General features: G+C 40.5%; 10 protein-coding genes and 1 non-coding gene across 11 annotated transcripts; 5 read left to right on the forward strand and 6 right to left on the reverse strand.

The window, feature by feature from the left end:
* Positions 1 to 215: 215 nt before the first annotated feature.
* Positions 216 to 524, forward strand: SPT4 (transcription elongation factor SPT4; the record flags this gene model as incomplete). Its single annotated transcript, XM_018130370.1, has 1 exon — positions 216 to 524. The coding sequence occupies one exon, from the start codon at positions 216 to 218 to the stop codon at positions 522 to 524; it is 309 nt and encodes a 102-aa protein (XP_017985534.1).
* A 201-nt stretch (positions 525 to 725) lies between these two features.
* On the forward strand, positions 726 to 1,616 carry COX18 (membrane insertase COX18; the record flags this gene model as incomplete). The annotated part of the gene is made up of 1 exon (XM_018130369.1): positions 726 to 1,616. One exon carries the CDS (start codon positions 726 to 728, stop codon positions 1,614 to 1,616), a length of 891 nt encoding a protein of 296 aa, XP_017985535.1.
* Positions 1,617 to 1,675: 59 nt separating this feature from the next.
* Positions 1,676 to 1,933, reverse strand: AW171_hschr244 (uncharacterized protein; the record flags this gene model as incomplete). The annotated part of the gene is made up of 1 exon (XM_018130368.1): positions 1,676 to 1,933. One exon carries the CDS (start codon positions 1,931 to 1,933, stop codon positions 1,676 to 1,678), a length of 258 nt encoding a protein of 85 aa, XP_017985536.1.
* A 617-nt stretch (positions 1,934 to 2,550) lies between these two features.
* Positions 2,551 to 6,591, forward strand: ADE6 (phosphoribosylformylglycinamidine synthase; the record flags this gene model as incomplete). Its single annotated transcript, XM_018130367.1, has 1 exon — positions 2,551 to 6,591. One exon carries the CDS (start codon positions 2,551 to 2,553, stop codon positions 6,589 to 6,591), a length of 4,041 nt encoding a protein of 1,346 aa, XP_017985537.1.
* A 434-nt stretch (positions 6,592 to 7,025) lies between these two features.
* On the reverse strand, positions 7,026 to 7,961 carry ERG25 (methylsterol monooxygenase; the record flags this gene model as incomplete). Its single annotated transcript, XM_018130366.1, has 1 exon — positions 7,026 to 7,961. One exon carries the CDS (start codon positions 7,959 to 7,961, stop codon positions 7,026 to 7,028), a length of 936 nt encoding a protein of 311 aa, XP_017985538.1.
* Positions 7,962 to 8,657: 696 nt separating this feature from the next.
* On the forward strand, positions 8,658 to 8,759 carry AW171_hschr247. The gene has a single exon (XR_001930067.1). It is a non-coding gene; the product is annotated as an HBLSNR48 (small nuclear RNA).
* Positions 8,760 to 9,074: 315 nt separating this feature from the next.
* SPR3 (septin SPR3) lies at positions 9,075 to 10,763 on the reverse strand (the record flags this gene model as incomplete). The annotated part of the gene is made up of 1 exon (XM_018130365.1): positions 9,075 to 10,763. One exon carries the CDS (start codon positions 10,761 to 10,763, stop codon positions 9,075 to 9,077), a length of 1,689 nt encoding a protein of 562 aa, XP_017985539.1.
* Positions 10,764 to 11,202: 439 nt separating this feature from the next.
* On the reverse strand, positions 11,203 to 12,728 carry PEF1 (Pef1p; the record flags this gene model as incomplete). The annotated part of the gene is made up of 2 exons (XM_018130364.1): positions 11,203 to 12,609; positions 12,684 to 12,728. 2 exons carry the CDS (start codon positions 12,726 to 12,728, stop codon positions 11,203 to 11,205), a joined length of 1,452 nt encoding a protein of 483 aa, XP_017985540.1.
* A 414-nt stretch (positions 12,729 to 13,142) lies between these two features.
* AW171_hschr250 (40S ribosomal protein eS10) lies at positions 13,143 to 13,755 on the reverse strand (the record flags this gene model as incomplete). Its single annotated transcript, XM_018130363.1, has 2 exons — positions 13,143 to 13,408; positions 13,704 to 13,755. The coding sequence occupies 2 exons, from the start codon at positions 13,753 to 13,755 to the stop codon at positions 13,143 to 13,145; spliced, it is 318 nt and encodes a 105-aa protein (XP_017985541.1).
* Positions 13,756 to 14,192: 437 nt separating this feature from the next.
* AW171_hschr251 (uncharacterized protein) lies at positions 14,193 to 15,053 on the forward strand (the record flags this gene model as incomplete). Its single annotated transcript, XM_018130362.1, has 1 exon — positions 14,193 to 15,053. One exon carries the CDS (start codon positions 14,193 to 14,195, stop codon positions 15,051 to 15,053), a length of 861 nt encoding a protein of 286 aa, XP_017985542.1.
* A 91-nt stretch (positions 15,054 to 15,144) lies between these two features.
* YPK9 (putative acid anhydride hydrolase) lies at positions 15,145 to 19,494 on the reverse strand (the record flags this gene model as incomplete). Its single annotated transcript, XM_018130361.1, has 1 exon — positions 15,145 to 19,494. The coding sequence occupies one exon, from the start codon at positions 19,492 to 19,494 to the stop codon at positions 15,145 to 15,147; it is 4,350 nt and encodes a 1,449-aa protein (XP_017985543.1).
* Between the last annotated feature and the right edge of the window lie 193 nt (positions 19,495 to 19,687).

Here is a 19,687-nt window from a genome sequence, read left to right on the forward strand (position 1 = left end):
AGAGAAGTCCCTACGATCTACATTTAAGCGCTTTACATTCTTTAAAGTTTTAGACCTTAAAATGTGGAAACATTCACAATCACGTGGTACTTGTATCATGCTTTACGAAGGAGGATTTTTTGGCTGATTTCACATTGATGTCAATATGAAGTGTGACAAGCCAAAGCACTATCGCAGTAGGCGCCTCGTTCGTATCCTACCGAAGCCAAATAATAATGTCAAGTGATAGAGCATGTATGCTATGCGGTATTGTGCAAACAACCGGTGAATTTTCGAGGGAAGGGTGCCCTAATTGTCAAGGTGTGTTTGAAGAAGCCAGTGTTTCCGTTATGGAATGTACATCGCCTTCTTTTGAGGGTTTAGTCGGAATGTGTAAACCTACTAAATCATGGGTGGCCAAATGGATCAGCGTTGACCAATATGTGCCTGGTATGTACGCGATCAAGGTTGATGGTCGACTGCCAGCTGAAGTTGTAGATCTTTTGCCGCATTATAAGCCTAGGGATGGCAGTCAGATCGATTAAAAGGCAGGAGCTGCTTTTTTCGATGGGGATCATGTATATTAGATAGGTAGATCGAATGAGGCACTATGCTTCTGTAGTTTAAAAATGTGTAGTAATCCATTTTCTAGCCTAGCGCTAAGCGACGTCTTATTTTACTTTTCTTCCTGCCATTAACAAGTTTACAGCTTCAAGCGGGATCGATCGACCAAAAAGAAGCGGTGGATGTTGAGAAGAAAAGCAATTGCTGGTTTAGGTGGGGTTCGAAAGTTTGGAACTATACAGGCGGTTGCAGATACGTTTACGCACTTACATAGTGTTTCGGGTCTACCATGGTTAGTACTGGTACCAGTTGCAACATTTGGGCTACGAGCAACGTTGACCTTACCTTTGAGCATATGGCAGCGCAAGCGGTTAATTAAGCAGCAGGAGCTTCGGAAGCTCGTGCAAGCCATTCCTCCTGTGGTAAAGATGCGCTTGGCAGCGGCAGTTAATGATGCTAAGGCATCAGAAGCAAGCAACAGCTCGGGAACTGCAACCAAGAAAGTGGGCCTAAGTTCAACGGCAAGCTCTCTTACCCCTGAACAGATAAGTTTGCTCTCGGTCAAAGAGATGCGAAAGCGCCAGAAGGCCTTATTCAAAGAATACGGCGTTCAGCTGTGGAAGAATATGACAATGCCAGCTATACAGATACCTCTGTGGGTCATGATGTCGCTTGGCCTGCGCCATCTTACCAGCAAGTCGATCATAGATGTCAATCATGTGGAGTGGCTGGGGACACTAGGGTCTATGGACTTGAGTCTGCCATTTGATCAAATGCCAATGCTGCTACCTATCGTTCTAGGAACACTCTCGATGATAAATGTTGAGCACAATGACAAGATGCTACGAACTACTACTACCACTGCTCTAGGAATCGAAACGGCGCAGTCGAAGGTTTCGAAGGTGTCTCACGCCCTCACAGGGATCTTAAACGTTTCTAGACTCAGTTGTATTTTCTTGATCGCTATCTCGTCGCAGACATCGATACTTCTGACACTGTACTGGATATCTTCACAGCTCTATTCGGTTCTGCAAAATGCCATATTAGATCGATTGTGGCCATACCAAAAGTAGCTCAGCATTTGTATGTGATTATAACTAATGTACAATTAATTCATATATATATAACGTATCTATTTCTTGGCTTTCTTCTCACCCTCTAGTTCCCTTCTAGTACCCCTCAAAAGCTCAAGATGACCAACCTTGCTAGCCACGAGCCTTTCCGTAGCAGCCGTAAGTGAGCAAGTCTTGGAAAGCTTCTTCATATGCTGTAATGACTTCTTCTTTGATTTAATTTGTATCGGAGCTGCCTTTCTCAAATTCTTTTGCTTTTTCGTGATCCTACGAGGATCTTTAGGCTTCTTAGTAGACTTTAATGCCTTTTGAACCATTACAAACTAACTTAAGTACGCTTTTACTACGATTTTCTATGTGATGATGATATGTAGAACGTGACGAGATGAGATGTGTTTTTTTTCATGAAAAATTACTAAATAAAAATCATCGCGATGAGCTTAAAGGCAGCACAACAGATTTACTTGTAAATAGAAAGCTTATTGGCTTTTGATCCGATAATTTCTGTTTTTACCTACTAATATAAGCATGACGGAATTCAGATTCGGTCATAATTATCTATTTTGGGATAGTAAATTTGTATCTAGTAACACGGCGAATTTCTTAAAACCCATGCCAGATTATACAACCAAATAGCATACGAATACACGTCCTATTTACATTTATCCATGTCCTTAATAGCAGCATTTGAGATGACTATATAAGGTTTTTCTATCGGAATAAATTTTTTCGTGAGGGACTGTCATCACTTTTGATTAATTAATCGGTTATTTTGATTGACTCTGGTCTTCTTAAAGAGCTGAAATTATAGCCGATGTCTTTTGGCTTCATCGGGCATTTTATTTAGTTATTAACTCGTCTTATAACTATAGTTTGCTAGTTCGTTACATTACCAACTACCCCTTTGCGTAGGCTTATATCAACAATTCAAGTGATGACTGTGAAGATTATTCCAGGTCCTCAAGCTCTTTCCCCATTCAGGGTGGATAACTTGGTGAAAGGATTGGAAATCTACTGCGAACGGTCAGCCTTTATTCAAGACATCCGTTCTTGTTATCTACACTATGTGGAGGTTAAGCAAGAACTTGGGGACGCTGAATCTGAACTCCTAGATGCTTTGTTAAAATATGATTCTCCGTTAGATATGAGTGATAATTTAAATCAGTTGATGGCCGATGCCTTGGTTAATAATAAAGAGGGTTCTTTAGGTGACGACACTTATTTGATTAGAATTGTGCCCCGTCCAGGAACAATTTCACCATGGTCATCTAAGGCTACGAATATTGCTGAGGTTTGCAACTTGAAGGAGTTCGTTGGTCGCTTGGAAAGAGGCTTCGCTTTGTTGGTGAAAACCGTTCCAGGCTTTCCATTGTCCGAAGTTTTGAATGATGTTTCGTTGAAATCATGTTACGATAGGATGACGCAGGTGTTATATATTAACGAGTGTCCATCAACCGATGCGATGTTTTCACACGACCAGCCCAAGCCTCTAGTTCATGTTCCATTAGTTGCTCCTAATGTGTCACCATCTGAGCTACTTGCAAAGGCTAACACAGAGTTAGGCCTTGCTTTAGACGAAGGTGAAATCAAGTACCTGGTGCAGGCTTTTGTCGAAATCATGCACAGGAACCCAACTGATGTTGAGTTATTTATGTTTGCTCAAGTCAACTCTGAGCACTGTCGTCACAAGATCTTCAACGCTGATTGGACGATAGATGGCGAAAAGAAGCCCATGTCTTTGTTTAAAATGATTAAGAACACTCATGAGCAGGTACCAGATTACACTATATCTGCCTATTCTGATAATGCAGCAGTTCTGGACGGCCACGATGCTTACTACTATGCTCCAGACTTTACTACCAAGGAATGGACGGCTATCAAGGAAAGAGTCGCTATGTTAATTAAGGTTGAAACACATAACCACCCAACAGCAGTTTCCCCATTCCCAGGTGCTGCTACAGGATCTGGTGGTGAAATTAGAGATGAGGGAGCCACTGGTAGAGGTTCCAAATCCAAGTGCGGCCTTTCTGGATATTCTGTTAGTGACCTACTTATCCCAGGAAAGACCCAGCCTTGGGAATTGGACGTGGGAAAGCCATCTCACATTGCGTCAGCTTTGAACATCATGATTGAAGCTCCGTTAGGTTCAGCGGCTTTCAATAATGAGTTTGGTAGACCATGTATAAATGGTTATTTCAGGACTTTAACCACTAAAGTTACTAACGCTGACGGCGAGGAAGAGGTTAGAGGTTTCCATAAGCCAATTATGATTGCCGGTGGTTTTGGTGCTGTAAGGCCCCAATTTGCCTTGAAGAATAAGCCAATTACCCCAGGCTCCGCATTGATTGTTCTTGGAGGACAATCAATGTTGATTGGATTGGGCGGTGGTGCCGCTTCTTCAATTGCTGCAGGTGAAGGTTCTGCTGATCTTGATTTTGCATCTGTTCAAAGAGGAAATCCTGAAATGGAAAGACGTTGTCAGCAAGTTATTGATGCCTGTGTTTCTCTTGACGGCGCTAACCCTATTCAATCCATTCATGATGTTGGCGCCGGCGGACTTTCAAATGCTTTACCGGAATTAGTTCATGACAATGACCTAGGTGCTATAATTGACATTAGAAACGTTCTCTCTTTGGAATCAGGAATGTCTCCAATGGAGATATGGTGTAACGAGTCTCAAGAACGTTACGTTCTGGGAGTTTCACAAGAAGATCTAGAAACATTCAAAGCAATTTGTGAAAGAGAAAGAGCGCCATACTCAGTAGTTGGCCAAGCTACCTCCGAGGAGAGGTTGATTGTCACCGATTCACTGCTAAATACAACACCTATTGATTTGGAAATGCATATATTATTTGGAAAGCCTCCAAAGATGTCAAGAAACACTGTAACTGAGAATTTAATATTACCAGCTCCACAATTAAATGTAATTCCATCTTTGAATGATGCTATTGACCGTGTTCTCCATTTACCATCTGTTGGTTCGAAGTCATTTTTAATTACAATTGGCGATAGAACAGTTACTGGTTTGATTGATCGTGACCAATTCGTTGGACCATGGCAAGTACCTGTTGCAGATGTTGGTGTAACTGCTACTTCACTAGGTGAATCTATTATTTCCTCTGGTGAGGCTATGGCAATGGGAGAAAGACCGCAAAATGCATTGATCAACGCTGGTGCATCAGCAAAGCTGGCGGTTGCCGAATCATTGTTGAATATATTAGCCGCTGACGTAAGATCCTTAAAGCAAGTTAAACTCTCTGCAAATTGGATGTCTCCAGCCTCACACCGTGGTGAGGGTGCTAAGTTATATGAAGCAGTCCAGGCTATTGGTATGGATCTATGTCCAGCATTGGGTGTCTCCATTCCAGTCGGGAAAGACTCAATGTCAATGAAGATGAAGTGGGGTGATAAAACAGTTACTGCCCCATTATCTTTGAACATTACCTCGTTTGCCCCTGTTTCTAATACATCTAAAACTTGGACACCATTACTACGTCGTGTAGACGAAACGGTATTGGTATTAGTCGATCTCGCTGCAAACATAGAAAAATCTATGGGTGGGTCGGCTTTGTTACAAGTTTATAACCAGGTTGGAAACACTTCTCCTACTGTGCATAACAATGACATCTTCAGGGGTTTCTTGCATGCTTTGATAGAATTACATGAAACTAATATTGTGCAAGCATACCACGACAGGTCTGATGGTGGGTTGTTAGTGACACTGCTAGAAATGGCGTTTGCGTCCAGATGTGGCTTGGAGATTTTACCAAACATCAGCGCAGAAGACAGTGCGTCACTTTTAGTATCTTTATTCAATGAAGAGTTAGGTGCTGTTTTCCAAATATCCAAGACGGATGTTGAACAGTTTAAGAACATTTTGCATAGAAATGGCGTACCTCAAGACTTTGTATCAGTCGTTGGTATTCCAGTCTTTGAATCTCAATCAATCACCATTATTGATAAAACTGGTGTAAGATTATATGAAAGCACTAGAGCTGATCTACAAAAGGCATGGTCATTTACTTCATACGAAATGCAGAAATTGAGAGACAATCCAGTTACATCAGAACAAGAATATTCTTTAATTGCCGAAAATAACGACCCTGGTATCCAATATCAGTTGACATATAACCCATTAGATTCCGTAAAGATCAACGAGTTGTCTGCTATTAGACCAAAGGTTGCTATCTTGAGAGAGCAGGGTGTTAATGGTCAAATGGAAATGGCTTGGTGTTTCCAACAAGCTGGATTCCAAGCTATTGATGTCACAATGACAGATTTGATTGAAGGAAGATTCCACTTGGATGATTTTACTGGTTTGGCAGCTTGTGGTGGGTTCTCATACGGTGATGTTTTGGGTGCCGCTGCTGGTTGGGCAAAGTCCGTGTTGTACAACAAAAGCATGCGCAAGCAATTTGAAACATTTTTCCAGGAAAGGACAGATACATTTGCCTTTGGTGCATGCAATGGTTGTCAGTTCCTCTCCAGGTTAAAAGATATTATTCCAGGCTGTGAAGACTGGCCTAGTTTTGAAAGAAACGAAAGTGAGCAATACGAAGCCCGTGTTTGTATGGTCGAGATAGTGGAAAATAAAGATGCCGCTGCAGAAAGTGTGTTCTTAAACCGTATGGTGGGTTCGAAGCTACCAATTGCAGTTGCTCACGGTGAAGGTCGTGCTACTTTCAAGAATGAAAAGCAATTAGCATCTTTTGAGAGCCAAGGTCTAACTAGTGTGAGATACGTTGACAATTATGGAAATGTAACCACCAAATTCCCTCTAAATCCTAACGGTTCTGTGAACGGTATAACCGGTATCAGATCACCAAACGGTAGAGTTTTGGCTATGATGCCACACCCTGAACGTGTCTGTAGAATAGAGGCTAATTCTTGGTACCCAGAAGGCAAGTTTGATGAATGGCAAGGTTTTGGACCATGGATCGAGCTATTCAGATCGGCCAGAAGTTGGGTAGGTTAGCTAATTTAGCTAACAGTTTCGTATTTATGTGAATTCGGTTAAGATTAAAAGACATATTATTTAGTTTTTCATCTTTGACTTATCTGTATTGTAATATTATACTAAAGGAGAAGCGATTACAAGCCTCCGAATATTGAGAAATAGTATGGCTACATACTAACAAATAGAAACATATTACGGACACATTAACAAACGGACATATAAGGCGGCAGATTCTATGTCAGGAAATGTAAGTGGAAACTAAGAAAACAAAAAACATAACATTTCAGTGGCAGCTGCCTCATAATAAGTCTATCCCTACCGTAGAGCTAGATTTAGAGTACGTTTTCCCATTATCTCCATAGGTATTGTTTGGACGAGCAACCAGCGCATACCGTGCTGCAATTATTTTCTCGTACAGCATGAAAATTAATAAAATACAAAAACGAACCTCATCAATTAACCTTTTTCGCCTTAAGTTCAGCTCTCTTCTTCATTCTTTCTTCTCTAGTAGTTTTGGCCTCCATCCCAGATTCAGTATCAAATGCATAATCCCACCACCTGAAAGAAGAAGCGTAATTACCGATAAAGTAGTGGTGGTGTAAGTCATGGTGTTCCGCACCAGCCCAGAAGGGCAAGAATTTGTTTAGAGACCATGGGAAGTCATAACCAGAGTGTGAATCAATAGCCTGGAACAATCTAAGGGTAATCCACATACACAAAGTAAATAAGTGCAAGTGTCCAGTGTATAAAACATATAATATAGGCATTCCAACAGTACCGAAGCCAAGCGTTAGCGTCTCAGCGGGATGAGCGTACTCAGCGCACAAACCAAAAGGCGCCGCATACCGATGATGTTGCTTGTGAATATACTTGTAGAACACACCGTAGTGGAACAAACGGTGGGCCCAGTAGTGCCAAGTGTCCTCTAAAACAAAGAATAATGCAATCTCAGCAACAGATTTCTTCCATGAAGGGAAGGGAACTTCCACAGTAATCCCTAACTTTTCGCACATAGGGTGAAAGGTCCAAATAGGAATAGCCTCAACCAAAAAGTGCGAAAGTAAAACGGATTTCAAGCAGTGCCACTGTTCTTTCGCAGAGGGAATCTTCGTAGGCTGCAACTTATATTTTCTAAAGTACGGAATTTGATCAATAATCAGCCATGGTAATGATCTACTAAAATACATTGTTTCGTGTAAAACAAAAAACATCAACCCAGTGGCAAGCACGTCATTATCCATATACGTGTACCAAGTGGCCCAGTACTGTTCTAATAAATTCAAATGCGGTTGAACCGACCTGATATTCGATAAAATATCATTAAAACTTAAACCTTGACCCTGACCAACCAAAGCAGAAATTGTAGAGTTCGCAAAAGTTGACGACATAGTTCTTCACTTTTATTCTGCTTGTTATGTAGGATTCAACGTAGTTTTGTCTTTTATTATATTTGGTAGCTTCTTTACTTTCAAATAGCGGCAAACGAATATGTAGCTCGTAAAATAAATTATGGGTGTCCCTCTAAACGGAAGAAAGTATGTGGTGAATTAATTAACTTTCTTTTTATAATTAAATATATACAATATATTTTACCGATTATAGCTTATTAAAGTTAACAGTGAACGAGATGGTGTTAAAATAGACTATGGATTGAAGATTAAAACCAAATAAACGATGTCATTAAGCCTCGAAAAGGACTTAGTTTGAAGGGGCGTGGTGTTATGTTATTTTTACGACGCTTATCCTGTAAGCTGTAAAAATTTCGCTTAAAGATTTCGCTGTTTAATATTGCTAAACGAGCTAAACGAGGTGCCCTAAAAGAAGGGGTTACCCGGCGTATACGCGCTGCTTTGTGGTTGCCAAACGAGCAGGCGTTGTTGGGCTTGTTGGGCTGCGAGACAGTCAAGTTGCGCGATATGGTGCGATAGCTCGCTGGCGCTTTGCAGGTGCGCTCGTTCCCTGCTCGGAACAATGGGCGTAGCGCCGACGCTTCCACTTTGAGGCAGCACTGCCAAGACCGGGGTTAGGCACGTGATCCTTTAGCTAAATTACGTAGAAACATTTTACGAGTTTCCGGTTATGGTTCAGATATAGTCATAAGGTTGTATTCATCGAATGGAGAGTACTTAAACTTCGCATTCTAACATTAGAGATGCCAGAAAATAAAAACCTAGTTAGATAATCATCATGTAACGGAAACGAGTTTCGGTACTCTTAAAGATATAATACTGAAAGAGTAAACCACTACGTAAGCCTACTAGCCGAGGTAATGACAAATCCTTTCGCCATGTCACCCTAGCTTTGGCTTACAAGTAATCTTGCTGTATATCGCTCTGTGTATTGTCTTTATGTATTATTGCAGTTACAAACGTTGGAAAAGGTTTGCACTTATATACATTTTCACTGTCATGCGAGCCCTAATGGCAATGGAAAATTTGCGGTTTAGCGTGGAAAAAGAAAAAAACCACCGTAAAACCGAGATTTGGTTCTCACTCAAATGTTCATGGAAGTAAGTCGTGCTTGCTCAAGCGCTTGCTATTTAGCCCTGCAGTGTTACCCCCACCAGATTGTAGAAGGATTGATTCCAATTCTTCGCAGTCGATCTGTAGGTTCTTGACGCGATTATGTAAGTCCTCGATTTCGGTGTTGAAGTTAGTCTGCTTGAACATCAATGCCCGCTTCCAGTCCTTAAACTTCTTTTCTTCCATATGGACTATTTCATTGAATCTCTTCTTGGCCTCCCATTGTTTGTGGATAAATTCTGGGGACCACTCGATGATCAACTCGTCCATGTACTGTTTGTTATATATCTGATAACATTTGTAGTTCTGTAAACCGTTGGCGTCAGGGTCTTCGTAATTCATGTTTCTCAATATCACATTGTCTTCGCTGGTTTCGGCGGCTAGTCCGTCTTTTGCTTGGTTTATTCGAGTCATCAACATGTGGGAACGGCATGTTTCGTAGTATTTTTCACTGCTGATAACTAAGTCCACCATATTACGCGACATAAGAATGTCCCGTAATAGACAAAAGTCGGAGTGTTTTTCGTTTTCTATCTCAGCTACACCCCACTTGTATTTTCTGCCGCGAACACGCTCTCCATTGGGCTTCAGGACGTAGCTGTCGCAGCAGACTAAGGTGAATGGTGCTTCTCTGATGACGGTTTGGCTGTCGGGGTCGTTTTCATCGAGGAAAGCGCAAACCCGTATCCCCTGAGCATTAATAATCTTTTTGACTTCTTCCTTGAAGACGTTCATGCTGTTTTTTCCAAGGGAGTCAGCCTTGGCAATGACAGGGATTAAGTTGACACGCTTTGAAATCTCCTGCATTGCCTCTATATCCAAAGGTGAGATTCCTTTGTTAGATGGGTTCAAAAAATATAAACAGCAATGGATCCGATTGTCGCCGAGGTTCTTTCTGTTAGGTTGCTCCTCTTGGAAAATGTAGGATCTAAATTGCTCATCAATATAACTAATGATGGGTGACCAGGCGAAGGAGTTGTTAATATTGTCTCCGAAGCCTGGCGTGTCAATCACCGTAAGTTTTAATTTAATATTATTCTCTTCAATCAATGCCTGGTGGCGGATAATTCTGGTGGTCTTCTTGAAGAAGACGTTGGCACTAGCGCTCTCCAAGGTGTCCCAGACACTAGGTAGTAATGACGTCCGAAACAATGTGTTTACAAAAGTCGTCTTACCTAATCCGGTTTGTCCGACCACCATAATCGTGAAATGTCCGCCCTTCTTAGCAGTAACAAATTCTCTTTGCAATGGTAAACGTTCTATACCCACCTTATACTTAGAATTAATTGGTTTTTTATCCACCAATTTGTTTTGTTTGGGTTGATTAATATTATTCTGCAATTGCGCTTCCTCACCTTGAAAAAATACATCATCAAGATATTGATCCATCTGTGACGATGCTGTTTCATTTTCTCTACCGTCTGAATCTTTATCATTAGCTTTAAAATAGCCTAGGCTGGTATTATTTTCATCTTGGTCTAGATTTAGTTGCATATGAGAAACATTAGAAAGTGATTGTGAAGGAAGGCTATCAGATGGAAAAAGCAAGCTTTGGCTATGTGCATTTGTTTGATGCTCAGTATTAGAAGAAGTGACATCTGAATTAGAGTAGTTTTGGGTGTCATCATCAAATGATTCACCGCTCATAGTACCGAATGTATCACTCATTTGCGCGGGTTTTTTAAGGTGTGGTGGTCTCTATAGTAAATAAATAGCAGCTTATGTGGTTAAGTAATTAAAATTAGGAATAAAAAAATACAAAGTACCATCAGAAATAAGCAATATAAGATTGCCATCTGAGGCGGGTATTTATGTGTGTCAACCTCAATATCTTTTCGGTGATTTTAAGAGTTTTGTGCTCATGTCGCTATTATTTTTACTATATTGTCGTTGCGATGTCGCTGACATTGCACCACGCACTGACACCTCTCGTGCCACATAACTGATGCATAGAAAAGTCATAAACATATGCAACGAATATTTAGAAACAACAAAGAATGGCGGTAAGTAATAAATGAAGATGCGATATGTAACGAGCTTCAATACTATGTTAAACGACTTATAGACTATATGAACAATTATTAAACTTTTATATAATTCATGTGCTTCACCTCGGCAAAAACTTTCCTAGATATAAGGACGTTTCTATAAAATCTTTAAAGTGGATAGTAGCGACTCCATCCTGACGTGTATCGTACGTCCTGAAAGTCTTTGTCAATCTCATTAACCATACTAATGCCTCAACAAATTTATCAAACTTAAGTTCCTTAGTATGTTTGTTGTTATTCATATACTCAGAGTATTGTTGGAATAGCTTATCGGCTACCTCAAAAGGGATTAAGTACCCAAGCTCTTGAAGTGAGTTATGGAACTCTGTTACCGAAATGGTAAAGGACCCATTTATGTCATTATCAACATATACCATTCGCCATTTCTTTACTCTTTTGTAAAGCGAGGTGAATTCGGGTAAATTAACAGTACCAAATCTCGATGCACCAAAAAGATTAATGAGAGCATTCACGGAACTCATACAGAACTGGGTATTGTCATCATTCTGCAATATATTTTGTAATTCCTCTGCGGTCAAACGCTCAAGCTTACGGGAATCGTGATTTTGAAACAATCTTTTGGCAACAACTGCATCCTGGTCCTCCGTAGAAGAAGTTGGTCCTCCTGGACCAGAAGCGTTACTTGGAGTAGCGGATGGGAGGTTAACAAAACTTCCTGGATTACTATGAGATGGTAAAGCGTAATGCTGTGCTGAAGATGGATGCATCATTGGAGAGTGACTCTGCGACTGCGCCTGGAACTGTTGCGCAGAAGATGGATGTAACATTGGAGAGTGTGTAGGCGGTGGCTGTAGGTGCTGCTGCGAAGGAGGCATGGACTGAGGCTGCTGTGGAACCCCTGTAGGACGAGAAACCTGTTGTGGTGGCATGGCATACTGCCCATTTCCATTATGAGCGGGTGCTAGGCGCTGTCCTTGAGGCGCATTAGGATATGGCTGTGACTGCGGATGAGGATACTGCCTGTTCTGATGGCTACCATGTCCAAACGACTGTTGCTGCGCCTGTGGATAGCTTTGAGGCTGTGAATGAACCTGCTGGCGTGGTGGTTGTGTATGTGAGTAAACATCATGAGGTGGGTGTACATATGGTGATGATTGAGGTTGTGACTGTGTACGACCACCTTGATTAGAATACTGAGGGGTTTGCGCTGCCTGCATACGCTGGTGCTGTTGTGGTGGTATTCCATACTGAGGTTGCGAGTTCATTTTGAACTGGTGGCCTCCTTGCTGGTAAGGTTGTTGGTCATGATAATCCATAGCACTTCCATTTCCTTGCATATGTAATCTTTGTTTCTGAATATTACTACCGACGCCAGGCTGGTTAGCTGTAGGTTGCGGAGAAATTGCCATCCCTCCATATTTGGGAGCTTGGTATTCCATCTGCCTCCTTCTACGATCTTCCTGACGTGTTCCTTCCCGCATCGCTTCAACAGGGGTAGCAAACAACTAATAATTTTGTTAGTATTTCTGAATATGTGGCGGTGCCTAGCCCCTTTGGGCTTTTCTAAGCTGATACATACTGGTAGCTCGTCACCTGAAGAATACTTTAGTTTCCTTGCACACATGTAGTCCTCCAGACAGGTATATGCTCTTTTAGACTTGAGTATAATAAATCGAATGAAGTCAAAAGGAGTGGTATATGAAAGCTAACACAGGTAATTGGTATGAATGGTACTAACCATATTTAAATTTAAAAACGGTATTTCCTTATACAAAACTTTCTATCCGTCTTAAGTGTAAATAGTTTCACATTAGATAACATATCATATATACCAGAAACTAAAATAATTCAAAGCCCCCAAAGTCCACACGCAATAAATTTAATATTGCTTGCTTGTTTGATAAAGTATTGCGTAATACCAGATATTTCTGGTTTCGGCAGAATGCAACTATTCACTATATAGTGAACACAAGTATATTATAGAACGATATTCTTAGCTAAACAGGTTGTATATCCTAGTATACTTGAAGTATTACATTTAGTATCTTCTTTGTGGTCTTTGAACTTGAGATCTGGCAGCCAAGTGAGTACCTGGAACAACTTGTTCTGGTAGACCCAAGTAGCTTCTCAAGTATTCAACACCTTCTTCAGTCAAGGTGTAGTAGTAGTATTGCCAAGAGAATTGAGTCTTGACGTAACCCCTGGAAGTCAAAGATTGCAAAGCCTTGATGACATACAAGTTCTTGGTGTCAATTTCGTCGTGCTTTGGTTGGTTGAAGTCTTTCTTAGCGACTAGAACACCATCTGTAACAGTAGTTAGTAAAGAGTGGTTCTAAAGGAGCACAATGAGGATATCTGAGTGATGGTACGAGAACATCAGAAGTTGAGAAGGAGCATAGTTATTTTGCATTGAGCTTCTTGATACGGAATAGAACACCAACAGGATTATATGTGTAATAACAGTAATACAGTCAGGAATGGGACGCTTTATGCAACCAACACACTTCTAATCACTGTTCCCAAAATGAAGTTCTGGAATACACTCACATCATTGAACCTTCCTTGTGCACTTTGTTCTCAATTATTCATTTAAACGTACCTTGAAACAACTTTCTGTGAATCTTTGTTCTTTCTTGCTTTGGAATCAACATGATTAACTCAATAGACTACTTGGATTGACGGGTTATGCTAATATCTGAATCAATGTGCTCTTGTTTTAACGTATCTTTTCTCTGTTCCATTGCAAGATCCAGGATTGCGAGGTCCAAGCTAGTGGCCGAGCTAGGGTCTGATGCGGTTTGCGTGGGTGTACCCATCCGGCCCGGGTACCGGACACTGTTTCCTTTCGGAAAACTTTCAGATGGCAGGAAACGTTTCTACAATACACCCATTCATCACATAACATTCTCGAAGCCGCCGAAACTGCTCTTTGCATGGAAATTGTTTTGAATGTATGGGTGTTATAACAGTCACATTGCTTATGTAATATGGTAAAAGTAGCAGCTATTTGTTTCTGCTCTATACATCCCCTACTATTAACACGTTCAACGGCGGTTAATGAAGACATGTGTCAAATGAATTGATATTGATGGTATTACAGTTACGGGACGATGGTAATGTGGTATCAAACCGCGATGTGTTGAAAAGGATACCGTTGGTTCATTGTGCGGTGCTGGTAACATGGCTGTTCATTTTGGTTAAGATCACAAGAGTATACGGATCTTTGTATGAGAAGTCGGCGCTAATAGCGACTTATTGCTCTAATATGCTGTTATTTGGGCTTTCTGATGCTTTGGCCCAGACTATTGCATGTGTTGGAGCGCGTGAGATTGATCCCGTTCCCCGAGTGATAAATGATGCAGCTCAACAGCTGCAGAGGCAGTTTAGAACACAAGAACCGGAGGACATTTCTGATGATGATTTTTCTGTGTTTAATGATTACGGTCCTCATGACCTACAAATTGAGGCTTTTGATTCGGATGGTGGCCTGGCGCCTAATACAGATTCATTTGGTGGGACTATTAGAGACATTGGGTTTGGTATGAGATTTAACTTCTATAGATGGCTCTGTTTTATGATATGGGGATGGTTTATTTCGAACTTTCAGGTGCCATGGTATAAACTGCTTAACTATATATATTCTGAGGACCCCACGTTAATACAAGTGCTGAAGAGAGTGCTCACGGATCAACTGCTTTATTCGCCGTTGTCGCTCTATGGGTTTTTCCTGTATTCTAATTACATCATTGAACATGGAAACGAGGAGACCTTCACGCATAAAATAGAGAAGTTATATCTGAGTACGCTTGGTTGCAATTATATCGTGTGGCCTGCTGTACAGTTTATTAACTTTTTGGTCATGCCGAAACGCTTCCAGGTTCCTTTCAGCTCATCTATCGGTGTTTTATGGAACTGCTTCCTATCTATGCGTACAGCGGCAACACGTTAAACAGTGAATAAGGATACATATATATATATATAGAAATACATGGTCTTTGTCTATATATCCTTTTAAGTTTCTTAGTAATGCCGCGGTGTTTTCATACAATAGGAGCTTGGCGTTGTTCTCTTTCAATATTTTTGTATCGTTTACTACTAACCTTCTTCTTGAAAAGGTATTTGAACCGGGCAGGAAGATAAAGTTGGACAACAAAATTCAAACCAATCCATACAAGTAGCAACAATTTAAATGAATTGGGAAGTCTGGTGAAATGAAAGATATTCCCGATCCAAGAAGTTGCACTAATGAATAACAACTTCACGGAAACAAAGCCTGAGAAAATAATGTCAATTAGGAACCCAATATTATTTGAAAGAGGCTCTCTGTAAGGTGGTCCAACAGAAAGCACTATTGCTATTATAATATATTGGAAATTCGAAAATAAGAAAAGAACAGTGTTATCACTTGACCTCACGGATTCATCATTACCGACAATTGGTTTCACATACCATGACATATATTGAACAATTATCCAGGGAACAAATTGGAAAGTCATTAGTACCAAAATGTGAACAATTAGTGGAAGTAAAATTTTTGGTGAAACTAAATTGGCACTAGGCCTTTTGCTTACCAAAACTTCATATGGCTTTGACCACGACATGAAAACTGCGATTGGAACAATTAAGAATAGATCAATGTATAAGAACTGTAGATCTGTTAAATTCGTGCCACGGCTGTATAATATTGTAATGGTGATGAATTGGATTGCTGAGTACAAACTCATGTACTGGAAACATGAAAAGGAAGTTACAAGCGCTGCTCTTCCTTCTTTTATGACATCTAAAACGCAGCTGATTTCGAAGACATGTGATGTAAATGGAGCTGCAACAGATGCTTCAGCTTCAGACAATGAGATACCTACATCCGCAGCTCTCAAAGCTCCACAATCGTTAGCACCATCGCCACAGAATCCAACCTGATAATCCAATGCCTGTAACTGCTCTACCAATTCATTCTTTTCATCTGGTGCCATTCGTGCATATATGGCGCACTTTAAAAGAATCCTGTTGATATAGTCACTTGATACTGATCCCTCATGTTTAAAAATCATCCTAAAAACATCCCCAGTCATTGCCAATGAATAGCTACTAGCATTGTTATCCTGTGGCACTAATGTGACACTATCTAAAAGCTCGGAAGGGTTGTCAACATTTTGCCATTTAACTATATTTTCACCAGGGAGAGCATTTTCATTAAGGATTGGTATAAAGATACGAGCCGAATTTACAAGCCCAGATTCTAAGCCAACAGAAATTGCTGTTAGAATATTATCACCAGTACACATAATCGTCCTGATATTTGCAGAATGTAAAGCTGTTAAAGTGCTCTTTGTAGAGTTTTTCAATTTATTTTCAAAAATAATAAAACCCAAGAATTCCAAATTGGATTCCACATCTTCACGGCTCACCTTCTGTGAGTACAACCACGAGCTTTTGGGCAATGTCTTTCCGGCACATGCAATCACACGGTAACCACTATGTGTATAGGTTTGAAGGAGCTGATCGAAGTCAGCAGGGAGTGAACTCCTATTACATAGTTCAGCTATGACTTCAGGTGCTCCCTTTGTAAAACTCATAAAAACATTTTTACCTGAAGATTTAGTAATGACTGTCATTCTTCTCAAATGTGGTAAAAATTCAAAACTTCTTATAATACCAATGATGTTGTTGGGGTCATTGGCAGCAAAGTTCTCGTTTCCAGAAGGGTGTACAACAGCTGGTGAGATACTTGTGTTTTCAGGCAATGTATTGGAATCATGTCTCTCCTCATTTAAAGAGTGAAATGCATGTGTTTGGTAATCCTCTTCGTATGCCCAGTTAGTGAAGGAAAACATTTTGAAATCCAACGGGTCACCGAGCAACTCACCGTCCACTAACCTCAACGAATGGCAAGTGAGCAAAGCTAACAAAAAATTTCTGGCTTTAAAGTCTGCTGGAGAAGAACAATCATCCAATGAAAACTTTGGGAAGAGGTTATTAACATCAGAAATTAAACTGCCAAATTTTATCTCTTGATTTTCTGGTACTATAGCATGAACACCAAAAACGTCTAGGCCATCCTCCGTTAATGTACCAGTTTTATCAAAGCACATAACATCGAGCTTACCTCCTACATTTACTCTAGTTGGTGAAATACAAAATATTCCTTTCTTCTTCAACCTGTTTAAAGCAAACCCAGTACCAATTGTTAATGATGCAGGAAGAGCAGGAGGGATAACGATTGTAATAATATCCAAGGCACGTAGTACCATGGTTCTTGTATCTACACCCAACCTAACAAATTGAATACAACTTAATGCAAACCCAATTACAGCAATTATGGCGATATATCCAATATATTTAAATGAATCCTCATAAAATTTAAATCCAACAGGTTTGGGGAAAGCCATAGAACGAACTAATGCGCCTTTGGTGGTCGAGAAACCAGTCCTTACAACCATTGCTAAACCGACAGATTGGCCGGGAGCTGAGCGAACTCTGATAATTTTGGTCCCATTAAAGAGGAAAGACTTCGCCACAAAGGCAGATATGTGGGCATCCATGAAATCATCCAAAAGATGTATCATCGTCTCTTGTGTAGCAGGAGTTTTGGGGACAGGGACAGACTCACCGTTCAACATAGACTCATTGACAAGACAATCTCCCGATATTAGAACAGAATCGCAGGGGAACACAGATAACGAAGGATCAGATATCTCATATATGTCTCCAGGGACCAAATCAGTGGAAGGAATTTGAGTCCAAAATCCATCCTTATAAACACGCACGTCACAGTGGAATTGAGACACTTCAGAAAGCCTTTTATATGATTGCTTTGTTTCAAATATATTGTCTAAAATGGAAAGAATTGAAATCAAAAAAATACAGCCGGCGTAATAGTAATAATGGTCAAACATCCATAGTATGACAGAGAAAATTTGGAAGATATAAAATGGATGTAACGCTTCGTCAAATAATATTTCACTAGTTGTCTTTTGTTTTAGATTAATACTATTTTTGCCAAATGCAATGAGCCTATCTTCCTGAATGGCGGTTGGTAAACCCTTGCAAAAACGGTCTACATCTACCCAGTTTGGGTCTGCCCAGTTACAGTTGGTTTGGAAAACATCACCCAACGGAGAATAGATAAGATTATAATATCTGTATTCAAATGAGATTAAAATCGGCACGTTGGGATTAACTTCACTCTCATGGTGGTAGTGCCTCCGGTTGTTTGATATATTGTCCCTTTTTAATGATAAAATGGTACTTAATGGCCTGTTATACCATTCTCTTTTAACATTAATAATCGATAACTCACTATATTCATTTTCCACAACAACCCACTCCGCTTTACCCAAAGCTGTTTTACTACCGCGTAGCCTGACTTTATAGCGAGGAACCCATTTGCAGATTAGAAATAGAATACCAAACGACAAACAGCACAAAACATAGTACAAATAAAGCTTCCAAATATTTGTTTTATAGCCTGCGATAGCAATAACTAGGTCTTCTTCAGCAATGTAAAATCTCTGAAAATGTATCCGGGGCAGATGCTGCGGATAAAAACGATCATGATATTGAGGTTTAAGAAATTCCGAGTGATACGATTTCTTATACGTCGAGTTAGGCGGATCGGGGTGGTCATCATGATGCTGATGCATTTCCACTGTCTCTTCCAGGTCACTGTTAATAGCGTTATCCTCAGCACTGCTGTTATCATCGTGCAAAGGCACAGAGCCAACTTCTTCAAGTTCCACCGGAATACGATCCCTAATAGAATATTGTGAAGAGCTTATGGAAGAACGTGATGAATTACCAAATGTATTTCTCGTTCGCAGATTGTCCACTGCGCCATAGGACTGCAAAGAAAGCGCCCTATTGGAAGAGATTGCAGGTAAAAGCAACTCGCTTGTATTTCTCAATGAAGACCTAGGGGACTTATTTCTGAAATTAAGCCTTTCCTGCTCGTAAGCTGGGAGTGCCTCCCAATCTGTATCGTAATCAGCATACTCCAAAGTTGAAGCAGCACCCTCCGCATTCTCAACTTGCTCACCAGTAAAAAAACGAAAGTTTGGTGCTCTCGAAGAAGCTCTTGATCTTTGAGATGCTCTTGAATGAACAGGAGTTAGCAATAGAGAGTCAGTGCCGGTGTCTCTTCTACTTCTAACGAAAGACTCACCACTACCAAACCCAGTAGATCTATAAGAATGTGGATGATGAAATGAAACTATCGAAGTTGGAACCGCTTCAAACGTCACTCCGGCATATGCTTCATTATTTTGTCGACCTCCAACAGTTGAGGATGTAATAGTATTGGAACTCGCCAAAGTATTCGAAGAAGAAAAAGAACGCCTAGATCCCGGATTGGGAATGTTGTAGGTATCACTATTTCTTCTATCAGGCGTCATCTTCAACGCCTCAACTGAATGCCTATGTTAGTCTACTAAGCACAATATAGGAGTTTAAAGGAGTGCGTTTACCCATTGTAACTAAATTTTGCTGACGCTTACCGGGTCACGTGACTATCGGTAAACGAGGTGAATATCCTTGGGACGTTAATCGCTGGCAAATACTAGTCTCATAGGCTTCTTTATTGGTCTG

The sequence above is a fragment of the Eremothecium sinecaudum genome, chromosome II, assembly GCF_001548555.1.
Source record: "Eremothecium sinecaudum strain ATCC 58844 chromosome II, complete sequence".
Lineage (NCBI taxonomy): Eukaryota > Fungi > Ascomycota > Saccharomycetes > Saccharomycetales > Saccharomycetaceae > Eremothecium > Eremothecium sinecaudum.